Below are 12242 nucleotides of genomic sequence, written 5' to 3'. Positions count from 1 at the left end.
ATACTGCTTAAGAAATTATATTTTTCTTTGTGCAACGTTTATACATTAAGATGGCGCCTGTATCCAGTACCGCACCCAGATGCTGACGCACATGATCGTCATGTGGTTTACAAGAAAGACAGTATCATTTCTCGGGAAATCGAAAGCTAAGAGATGTTGAAATTTAAGAGCCAATGACTGATCGCCAGTGTATTCGGATACAAGACGTATATGCTTACAGCCTGCTGTTATCTTATCTTTCTTGCATTCCTGTATAAAAACTGTAACTTCCTCAATAAACCTCAGTACTGTGTGAGCAGGCATCACGCCCTATGCATGGACTGAGATGAAAACTGACTCAGTGTGTCGGGATTCATTCTAGCCAGCGCGCACATGCATGATTGATTTGGAGCAGGTGACTGACCACTGGAAGTGACCCATTCCCTCAACAGGACTAGTGTTGGTGGTCTCGGTGTAGAGAGGACAGGGCTAGTATAGTAATGGTGGTCTCGGTGTAGGGAGAAGGACAGGACTAATGGTGTTGGTGGTCTTGATGTATTGAGCAGGACAGGACTAGTGTTGGTGGTCTCGGTGTAGAGAGAGGGACAGGACTAGTGTTGGTGGTCTCGGTGTAGAGAGAGGGACAGGACTAGTGTTGGTGGTCTCGGTGTAGAGAGGACAGGACTAATGATGTTGGTGGTCTCGGTGTAGAGAGGACAGGACTAGTAATGGTGGTCTCGGTGTAGAGAAGACAGGACTAGTAATGGTGGTCTCGGTGTAGAGAGGACAGGACTAGTGTTGGTGGTCTCGGTGTAGAGAGGACACGACTAGTAATGGTGGTCTCGGAGTAGTGAGGGGGACAGGACTAGTGTTGGTGGTCTCGGTGTAGAGAGGACAGGACTAGTGTTGGTGGTCTCGGTGTAGAGAGAGGGACAGGACTAGTGTTGGTGGTCTCGGTGTAGTGAGAGGGACAGGACTAGTGTTGGTGGTCTTGGTGTAGTGAGGGATAGGACTAGTGTTGGTGGTCTCGGTGTAGAGAAGACAGGGCTAGTATAGTAATGGTGGTCTCGGTGTAGGGAGAAGGACAGGACTAATGATGTTGGTGGTCTTGATGTATTGAGCAGGACAGAACTAGTGTTGGTGGTCTCGGTGTAGAGAGGACAGGACTAGTGTTGGTGGTCTCGGTGTAGAGAGAGGGACAGGACTAGTGTTGGTGGTCTCGGTGTAGAGAGAGGGACAGGACTAGTGTTGGTGGTCTCGGTGTAGTGAGGGATAGGACTGTGAAGGTAGACCATGTCCATTCTTATTTTTATACATGCTTTATACTGCTTAAGAAATTATATTTTTCTTTGTGCAACGTTTATACATTAAGATGGCGCCTGTATCCAGTACCGCACCCAGATGCTGACGCACATGATCGTCATGTGGTTTACAAGAAAGACAGTATCATTTCTCGGGAAATCGAAAGCTAAGAGATGTTGAAATTTAAGAGCCAATGACTGATAGCCAGTGTATTCGGATACAAGACGTATATGCTTACAGCCTGCTGTTATCTTATCTTTCTTGCATTCCTGTATAAAAACTGTAACTTCCTCAATAAACCTCAGTACTGTGTGAGCAGGCATCACGCCCTATGCATGGACTGAGATGAAAACTGACTCAGTGTGTCGGGATTCATTCTAGCCAGCGCGCACATGCATGAATGATTTGGAGCAGGTGACTGACCACTGGAAGTGACCCATTCCCTCAACAGGACTAGTGTTGGTGGTCTCGGTGTAGAGAGGACAGTGCTAGTATAGTAATGGTGGTCTCGGTGTAGGGAGAAGGACAGGACTAATGGTGTTGGTGGTCTTGATGTATTGAGCAGGACAGGACTAGTGTTGGTGGTCTCGGTGTAGAGAGAGGGACAGGACTAGTGTTGGTGGTCTCGGTGTAGAGAGAGGGACAGGACTAGTGTTGGTGGTCTCGGTGTAGTGAGAGGGACAGGACTAGTGTTGGTGGTCTCGGTGTAGAGAGAGGGACAGGACTAGTGTTGGTGGTCTCGGTGTAGTGAGAGGGACAGGACTAGTGTTGGTGGTCTCGGTGTAGAGAGGACACGACTAGTAATGGTGGTCTCGGTGTAGAGAGGACAGGACTAATGATGTTGGTGGTCTCGGTGTAGAGAGGACAGGACTAGTAATGGTGGTCTCGGTGTAGAGAGGACAGGACTAGTGTTGGTGGTCTCGGTGTAGAGAGGACAGGACTAGCGTTGGTGGTCTCGTTGCAGAGAGGACAGGACTAGTGTTGGTGGTCTCGGTGTAGAGAGGACAGGACTAGTAATGGTGGTCTCGGAGTAGTGAGGGGGACAGGACTAGTGTTGGTGGTCTCGGTGTAGAGAGGACAGGACTAGTGTTGGTGGTCTCGGTGTAGTGAGCAGGACAGGAGTAATGATGGTGGTTTTGGTGTAGGGAGAGGCGCCATGCTCAGGGGCACAGGATCGTATTGTGGGTGTCTCCAGACATACCTGCAGGCGGGAGATTCTCTGCGGTACCAGCACCTTTGGTTTTGAGGGACTCTTCTTGTTGTGGCACAGCTGGTGATATTTGCGGCTTTACAATTTGGGTGGGTTTTTGAGGGACGGGTTTCTTTGCCGGCTGCTCATCCTGAGAAAGAAAACACGGGTAAGGTGCATTCACAACGTACACCAGGTGCCCTTTACCATGGCAAGAACTTTAGTTCGCACCTACAGATGAATATAATTCACGAGTTGTCAGAGCTCCGCCCCTTTAGTTAGCATCTAAGCATAAGATCAATGATCTGCTGGTATCCTCAGCCATAATAGATAGATCACGTAATAGTTTAAAGGGGATATCTGGGAGTTATTACATTTCTGATCTATCATTAGGAACAGTGATCGATTGAAGATCGGTGGGGGTGCAGCACCTAGGACCCCTGCAGATCAGCTGTATGACGGGCCAGTAGTGCTTGACGAGCTCCACATCTACTTCCCAGGCCATTTAAGGATAGGTCATCAATGAACATTCTTACTATTTCACCCTTAGCAGTCACCCATTGATACATTCAGACAACAACGTAACTTTCAGTACATACATTTAGACATTTGCCAACCTCATCGTCTTCATCCTCAGCGTCCTCTTCCTCCTTGGCATTTGCCAGTTTGTGGGCAGCTTCCAGCGCTTTCTCCACACTTGCCTCACCTTCTGCGTTCTCCATACCAGGAAACGGAGGGAAGCCTAGGGGAAAATCAAGAACCCAAAGTCATAGAAGACATTCATCTTCAAGATCCTTCTCTGGATATACATATACGTAACCACTTACCCGGAGGTACTGGGAGCTCGGTGAGGCTGACCTGTCTCCCGGCTTTATGTGCCCGGATGGCGTCCTGGTATTGCTGTAAGTAAACATAGGAAGGTTAAAGGGAATGTCTACCAAGCAAAAAAAATATAAAGAGCGATACCTGACCTCACCCATCCCCCCCCACTGATCTTGACATACATTAAGTGCCCTCTCAACCAATCCCTGGTAGTAGTAAGTGACTGGCCAATAAGGCATTTCTTGTGTCTCGTGATGACTGGCGGCAGCAGCGCCATTTTGTCTGGTATGACGGGTACTATCAATGAACCCACAAACCCCATTACAGTCAATGAGGTCCAATGGGCACCGCTGATGTTATTCTCACCTCTCTGGTCCTTACTAGTGACTTCTATATTTACTATTCTGCACCTTATAACGGCAGAATTTCGGAGCTTTTGTGCCGAATTATTTGCATTGTTACTGTAACAGCGTTCCCTGACATCTCGTCTTTCTTGTTCTTGATACTATACGGTGTAATGGGTAATGTTTGTTTTTGTGGATCATGAGACGAGGCGCGGCCCTCTCCATGGGAACACATAGTTGGCCTGAGCTATGGGAAACTTGGCTTTGGTTTTTGTTTGTCTACCCCTGTAAAGCGCACACCTAGAGCTGTATAGGGATTATATAGGAGTATGATGTATTAAAGGGATATTCACATCCACTAGTGTCAGTGCTAGTGTGCGCTGTAGTATAATGATCGCGGGGGTCTAATATTTGGGACACTACCGTTGTGTATCTCAATCTCAGGCAGTGGCTTGGTGGGTCATGGAGTACAAAAACAGGGCACATGTCTTAAAGGGGTATTCTAGAGGTTCAGATCTGATACTGATGACCAATCGTAAGCAAAGGTCATCAATATAAAACTTCTGCAACATCCCTTTAAGGTAATAAGACATGACTTCGAACAATGGGAAAACCCGTTTAGTAACTACGTAAGACAATGCCATCATGGCCGTTTTACCTTGGCGATCCTTTCGTGCATTCTCGCTTTCCTGTCGTCCCCATTGGCCTTGGCTTGCTGCGCCGCAGACTTGTATCGCTCCATTCTCTGCTGTAGGGCCTGCAACACTGAACTAGCCGGGGCTGCCAGACCAAAAGGAAACAGGACATGGTCAGAACCGGCTCTATGAGACCTGCCCGGCCACCCCAATGACAATCCCTACAAAGACATCTCCTTAAAGGGATCATCGTATCCTTGACCATCCTTTAATATTGGATCCACTAAATCTCAGCTTAGGGGAAAGCCTCGGCCAGACAGACATTTGCCCCCAATAACCTCTGTGACCCCTACTGATTATGAGAATGGACGTCCATTGTACTTCGCCATCACCGGCAGTCCCACACAAATTAATGGGGTGGCACCGTACCTGTGTAATACATATGGGGAATATGGGGCCCGATCAGTCAGACTCCCACTGATCAGTAAATGTAAGTGATCACCTAACCCAGGGGTAGGGAACCTTCGGCTCTCCAGCTGCTGTGAAACTACAACTCCCAGCATGCTCCATTCACTTCCATGGGAGTTCCCAGAACAGCAGAGCCAATATGCATGCTGGGAGTTGTAGTTTTGCAACAGCTGGAGAGCCGTACGTTCCTTACCCCTGACCTAACCTGATGATGGCGCTATATAAGTAAGCATAATAAATAAACCTGGGCATAGAAATTCTCTCATAGACTTTACTTCCCCGTTCTACTCACTTTACAAATGGGAATAAGTACATAAAATATAAGGTCCCCATATCCAAATTCCGTTAACCTGGTCACATGACCGCCCAGTAAAATAAAGAAGTCATTTATTTCACGTCCTCTCTCACCTTGTGTCGGGGCAGGGACAGATGCCGGGGGCTCCGGAGCTGCGGCCACTTCTGGGGTCTTTCCACTGTGGTCTGAAAGTTAAGAAGAAAGAACAGTCATATAAATCCCCCATACCTGCAGGCGGTCTCCTATACATCCCCCATGTCTGCAGGCAGTCTCCTATAAATCCCCCATGTCTGCAGGCAGTCTCCTATACATCCCCCATGTCTGCAGGCGGTCTCCTATACATCCCCCATGTCTGCAGGCGGTCTCCTATACATCCCCCATGTCTGCAGGCGGTCTCCTATAAATCCCCCATGTCTGCAGGCAGTCTCCTATACATCCCCCATGTCTGCAGGCCGTCTCCTATACATCCCCCATGTCTGCAGGCAGTCTCCTATAAATCCCCCATGTCTGCAGGCCGTCTCCTATACATCCCCCATGTCTGCAGGCAGTCTCCTATACATCCCCCATGTCTGCAGGCCGTCTCCTATACATCCCCCATGTCTGCAGGCAGTCTCCTATAAATCCCCCATGTCTGCAGGCCGTCTCCTATACATCCCCCATGTCTGCAGGCCGTCTCCTATACATCCCCCATGTCTGCAGGCGGTCTCCTATACATCCCCCATGTCTGCAGGCAGTCTCCTATAAATCCCCCATGTCTGCAGGCCGTCTCCTATACATCCCCCATGTCTGCAGGCCGTCTCCTATACATCCCCCATGTCTGCAGGCAGTCTCCTATACATCCCCCATGTCTGCAGGCGGTCTCCTATACATCCCCCATGTCTGCAGGCAGTCTCCTATACATCCCCCATGTCTGCAGGCAGTCTCCTATACATCCCCCATGTCTGCAGGCGGTCTCCTATACATCCCCCATTTCTGCAGGCGGTCTCCTATACATCCCCCATGTCTGCAGGCGGTCTCCTATACATCCCCCATGTCTGCAGGCAGTCTCCTATAAATCCCCCATGTCTGCAGGCCGTCTCCTATACATCCCCCATGTCTATACGCTGTCTCCTATAAATCCCCCCATGTCTGCAGGCGGTCTCCTATAAATCCCCCATGTCTGCAGGCAGTCTCCTATACATCCCCCATGTCTGCAGGCCGTCTCCTATACATCCCCCATGTCTATACGCTGTCTCCTATACATCCCCCCATGTCTGCAGGCGGTCTCCTATAAATCCCCCATGTCTGCAGGCAGTCTCCTATAAATCCACCATGTCTGCAGGCCATCTCCTATACATCCCCCATGTCTATACGCTGTCTCCTATAAATCCCCCCATGTCTGCAGGCCGTCTCCTATACATCCCCCATGTCTGCAGGCCGTCTCCTATACATCCCCCATGTCTGCAGGCGGTCTCCTATAAATCCCCCATGTCTGCAGGCCGTCTCCTATACATCCCCCATGTCTGCAGGCGGTCTCCTATAAATCCCCCATGTCTGCAGGCCGTCTCCTATACATCCCCCATGTCTGCAGGCAGTCTCCTATACATCCCCCATGTCTGCAGGCCGTCTCCTATACATCCCCCATGTCTGCAGGCGGTCTCCTATACATCCCCCATGTCTGCAGGCAGTCTCCTATAAATCCCCCATGTCTGCAGGCAGTCTCCTATACATCCCCCATGTCTGCAGGCCGTCTCCTATACATCCCCCATGTCTGCAGGCGGTCTCCTATACATCCCCCATGTCTGCAGGCCGTCTCCTATACATCCCCCATGTCTGCAGGCCGTCTCCTATACATCCCCCATGTCTGCAGGCCGTCTCCTATACATCCCCCATGTCTGCAGGCTGTCTCCTATAAATCCCCCCATGTCTGCAGGCTGTCTCCTATAAATCCCCCCATGTCTGCAGGCCGTCTCCTATACATCCCCCATGTCTGCAGGCTGTCTCCTATACATCCCCCATGTCTGATATTTGGTGTGACCCTTATACTTACCATCTAGAGCAGGGGGGATTAGACTAAGATCCACGTCTTGTCCACTGTCCAGAGCTTCTAGAACATTACTGAATTTCTGAAAAAAAAGAAAGATATTCATATTGAAGATGAAATAATAATACAGTATCAAATTGCTCAGTTATTCCTCCTGGCAATGTATAAACTAGCTATTACCATTCCTCCTGTCAGTAGGCTACATACACCCAATAGATACCTTAGCAATTTTCATGTACTCCTTGGCCTTCTCCAGGTCTCCGCTTTGCTTAGCCCTCAGAGCCGCCATCTTGTATTCCCTCTGTCTTGTCGTCAGTAAAGTTTTAGTGTCTGCAATTGAACAATGGTATAAGACGTGAGAGGTGAGCACTTGTATACGGCGTACGGTGAAGCGGTTCGAGCACAAGCTGCCATAGACGCGGGCCCGAGAAGTTACCGCGGCAGACGGATGCCTATAAGACGGCAGGCAGACGCCTCTAGGCCGTAGGGTTTGTCTTACCGTCCTGACTTTGGCTGGCAGCGGCTGACACTTCGGTGCTCTCCGGTGACTGCCCGTGGCTGGGAGGGGCGGCAGGCAGGACGTCGGCTGGACTTAGCGGTTCTTCCTTAGGGGCTTGGGCAGGCGTGGCGGGCTTCCCACAAGCCACCGGTGGGGGTATTTCCTCCTCGGCCACAGGCTTCCCCTGTCTGGCGGCCTTTAGCATAGATTCCAGTGTCTACAAAATGGAGATACAGTGACTACAAGATATACAGTATATCAATGACCTGACCCTAAAGGTGACCTGCCCTCCCCTCCTCCTGAAAGGTCTGACCTAATAAGAATATTCCCTCCATTATTCCTCCTGGAAACATTAGAAGTTGACAACTGGATTTCTCCATCCCCCCTTGTCATTACGATAAATCACCAATACATAGAAATTGTCAGATTCGCAATTCCCCGGAGTAAGCAGACGCCGCACACTCGGCCGTACCTTCAGGCCTCGCTCGTAGCGCCGGGCTTTGGAGCTCTCGTTGGACTGTTTTGCATTGGTAATTGCTGTTTTGTAGCTGGAGATGCGTTCCTCTAGCGTCTGTACGAGTCCCCCGCCGCTTGTCTGTAAACACATAAGTGGGTCACATCACACCATGAAATAATCAGATCATGAGGTGCAAGAAACATAAAACATTCGCCATGACAGCGCCGCCGGTCCGCAAGGAATAAGACCAGAGAAATAATCCTAATCCAGTAGGAGACCAATCAGATCCACTGACAACCTCTATAATTCAGAGTGATATCATCCAATCATAGTAGTCAGATCCTACAAAGGCTTGTATGTATTTGGTTTCCTTTTTCCGTAACAGCGCCACTTCTGTATACAGGCTGTGTCTGGTATTGCAGCTAAATCACCTTTTGTTAAATACCTGTTTAGGAACCCCGACCCTGATCAGCAAGGCAGAGCTTGTACATGTCCTGAATGGGGAGAACGGAGTGAAACGCTGTCAGACGGCTCGTGGCGAATTTTCGCGCCAAAAACAGAAAACCAACCACCTGATCTTTATCTACCATAGCGGGAGCGTCCGGAGACCCCTTACACATATTAACGAGTCTCAATCAAATCACAGGATTTTCCGCCTACCATTCAGCGGATGGCGATTCCTCCCAACATCCCCATATACTTGCACACTTGGCTCAGTTGATCAAACACATGTTGTAAATTGGGTCTGCTATCACAGGAGAGTTCAGAGACCCCGACACAAATAAGATAACCAGCCACTCAAACCAAAACCAGTGCTGACAATGATGCTTCTGGCCAGATTTAGTCTTAAAGGGGTCTTCTAAGCTACATCATTGTTTACTTACCCGTAGGACAGGTCGTCACTTAAAGATCGGCAGGGGTCCGACACCCCATCAGTTGTTTGTAGAAGGGGTGACCACTGCATTAACTTCAGTCCTTACTAAGCACAGCGCCACACACTGTCTAGTGGCTGTGCTTGGTATCGCAGCTCAGGATCATTCACTTGCATTGGACTGAACTTGGATCAGGTTGTATGACGGATGAACGTGATGTCAAACGGCCTGTGAAGGGGAAGCAGCGCTCAGGAAGCATTGCTCCTGCTTCCAGCCGTAGATACACAGGGGGGTCCCTGGTGTCGGACCCCATGGATAATATTGTATTGGGAGTGCAGGTACCTATATACTACAATGGGGCAGCGCTGCAGGACTTACACTTACTGCGGCATGTAGACATTACTGTGAGCTGTGCTGTCTCCGTACAGGTTATCTGCGGGGTCCTGGCCCATTACCGCACCCCCGCCGATCTAATATTGATGCCCTATTGTAAGGACTCTCAAAACCAGACAACCCCTGTAAGTGAGGTGACAGGACCCAGTACTCACCATCATCCCAGCTTCTCCTCCAGTCCTAACTGGTCCAGTAAGTATTCCAAATACCAGCGACAAACTCCTAATAGTCGCCTCCTTTAAGACCAATCCTGATAACCCTCAAGGTCACAGATCCAGTAAGGAGACCCATGACAGCCAGTCCGACAGGGCGCCGGGCATGCATTCCTCTGTAGGAGTGCGGGGAAAGTCTGGGAAAGAGTTACTGGTGGAAAGGGACAGCAAGGGACAGGGAGGGGAGAACAGTGCGGCCTCTGTGCCAGTGCCAGGGAGGGGCGCTGCCCGCACCGGCCGTTACATAGGCGTCTCCTTACATCTGTTTTTACAGCTCAAAACCAAGCAAAAAGGTAAAAAAAAACCTGAGTCATATTAATAGCGCAGGGAAAGCCGATCCCCTCCCCCACACGCTGGATTCATTGGTAAACACAGCAGAGGGAAAGGGAAAAAAAGGTTACGGTGATGTCAAATCTTACAACCATCTAAAATAGTGGAACTTCTTAAAGGGGTACCCCACATTAAGCACCGATCAGCCATAATATTAAGACCAGTGTGATGTAGGTCCCATCGCGCTGCCAGAAGAGGCACAACAAGAGTCTGGCGGTGTCCTGTAGTACCTGGCCATTAAAGGCATAGCTCCAAATTGACTCAGATCAGGCGGGGCAGTCCCGGTTTTCCACCGCTGCCCCGTCCTACCCCCATTATATAGATATAGGCAGTGCTTAAATTGGGCCGGAAACCAGTTCCGCAAAATTTCAAAATATCTTTCAGCGTTCCAGTATAAATAAAAGTGTCTAATGTGGAACATAAACAGTTACTTACCTCTCCTGGCTCTTGGAGGCTTCGGGCCTACTTGGTGACGTTCTAGACATCACATGGGCCAGGGCTTGCGTCCTTATGCGTCGCGACACAAGCCAATGCTCATGTGATGTCCCGTACATCACTGAAGATGGCGGACATCTGCGGGGAGTGCGCCGGAGCTAGGGAAAGGTAAGTAATAGTGTTTTTCATGTTTGCATCCTCCCCTGGGTCTCCGATGATTATACTCTGGGGTCCAGAGTTACCTGGGTCACCGTGGGGGGAAGGGGGACTAAATATTCCAGAGTTCCCCCTAAAATATTTTCCCAACTTATGTCCCCGCCTGGGACAGCAATGTTTGGGGACAATACCAGTGATTGGACAAATGGCCGCAGATTTAAGAAGCGCCAGAGTCCGATAAGACTCATCTCTAGGGAAGTATACAGGATTGTTGTGTCCAATGACTATAGAGCAGATCCTATCCTGCTCAGTGATATTGGAACTGAACCCCCCCAATGATATTGCCCCCTTGGCTAACACACTCCGTCATATGCATGTAGCCTAAGTGCCATGGCTATTACCTTACAGCATATGGATAGAATACACCGTAACATCACGATCAGTGGGGGTCCAACCACTGGTATTCTCTCTGATTTTAAGAATGAAAGGATGGAGGTCCCTGCACAACAGATCCCCGGCCGTCTGCTATGCAGGGAACTACAACACATCATCCATTCAATGTGCAGTAAGAGCCCCGGGTGCTGGTGATGGCACATCAAAATTCCCACCACCACTGAGCTGCAGTAGAACAATCCAGATATGATCTATTATACAAATCTCATCCATATCCTGCACCGAAAGCCTGCAAAGTAACCCATACTGGAGAGTTATGGCCCAAGGCATGTGTATTATTGATGCAGACATCACCGACGGCTTCCAATTTTTGCAAATGGTAGACGTTGCAGCGACTCCAGTAGGCGACAGCAATAACCAATCTCTGCTCAGTGTTGTTTCCGAGCACTTACCTGCGATGGGCTTGTGAGGGTAGTAGATGGAGAGGTAAGTAGAGGTGCAGGTTCTGTATTTTCCACCTGCTGAGGTTCAGTTACTTCTTGAGCATGTGCAGGGGGCGATTCTTCCTCCTCCTCCTCTCCCACTACTTCCTGCAGCTCAGCCTATAGAGAAAACCACAAAGAAAAATAAGACTGCTATAACCTTATGACATGAAATCCATCAAGTCCCCAACATGATAACTGGGGGTCTGCACTATAACCATGGGTGTGCTATCTATAGGCATGCACACAATGTATACAGGACATCTATATATAAACCTATATAATGTGCAGTGCGGTGTCCCAGATCTCAGGAAACCAATCACAGGCCGGAGCTCCGTCCCCGCACGGATAACATTACAGCAATACCTACCAGCAAATCATCATCTTCCAGGTCATCGTCATCATCCTCCTCCTCGGCATCCAAGTCTCTCATGCATTCCTGTGCCATCTTCTCTATGTCATCCATAGGGAGAGGAGCTGTAGACGTGTAAAGCAGAAATGATCAAGACAGTTCCTTATACCAAAGCAGCCTATAAGACAATGTGACATACAGAGGTCCATAGGATAAGACCATGGCGGGTTTGACTTCTAGGCCCGCCACCGATCCAGAGGAGAATGAGATATTACACGTTGCTAAAACAATAGCTAGATGATGAATTTACATAGGGGGCTGTGACGTCCATGTTTTCCTTACCCTTTCCTTTAGGCTTGGTCTTAGGTGCAGCCTTGACACCAGTGAGCACGGCCAATTCTGCCTCGAGATCGCCATCGTCTGGGTCATCTGGGAGACCCATCATCATGTCCTCGGGGTTGAAGTCTACAAATAGCCCAAGCTGCAGACAAGAGATAACCTATTAGAACTAGACGGAATCCACCAGCAGGGGGCACACTACTTATATACACAGCATACGGTATAATGGAACGGATAAGGTGCTGTTCACAACATATACATTATA

General features: G+C 49.3%; 1 protein-coding gene across 1 annotated transcript in view; it reads right to left on the bottom strand.

The window, feature by feature from the left end:
- CC2D1B (coiled-coil and C2 domain containing 1B) overlaps positions 1-12242 on the bottom strand; it is a 29225-nt gene that overhangs the window by 12954 nt on the left and 4029 nt on the right. The window contains exons 3-14 of the mRNA XM_075287665.1: positions 11981-12119; positions 11657-11763; positions 11257-11406; positions 8029-8151; positions 7557-7773; positions 7278-7387; positions 7064-7139; positions 5148-5219; positions 4295-4416; positions 3298-3370; positions 3088-3212; positions 2483-2621 (exon numbers count right to left, since the gene is read on the bottom strand). Of these exons, the coding sequence (XP_075143766.1) occupies positions 2483-2621; positions 3088-3212; positions 3298-3370; positions 4295-4416; positions 5148-5219; positions 7064-7139; positions 7278-7387; positions 7557-7773; positions 8029-8151; positions 11257-11406; positions 11657-11763; positions 11981-12119 (1453 nt within the window). The remainder of the gene's footprint in view (positions 1-2482; positions 2622-3087; positions 3213-3297; positions 3371-4294; positions 4417-5147; positions 5220-7063; positions 7140-7277; positions 7388-7556; positions 7774-8028; positions 8152-11256; positions 11407-11656; positions 11764-11980; positions 12120-12242) is intronic.

Source organism: Leptodactylus fuscus, chromosome 9 (assembly GCF_031893055.1).
Source record: "Leptodactylus fuscus isolate aLepFus1 chromosome 9, aLepFus1.hap2, whole genome shotgun sequence".
NCBI classification, from domain to species: domain Eukaryota; kingdom Metazoa; phylum Chordata; class Amphibia; order Anura; family Leptodactylidae; genus Leptodactylus; species Leptodactylus fuscus.
Note: the sequence above shows the minus strand (reverse complement) of the source record. Positions and strands in the feature narration are given on the sequence as shown.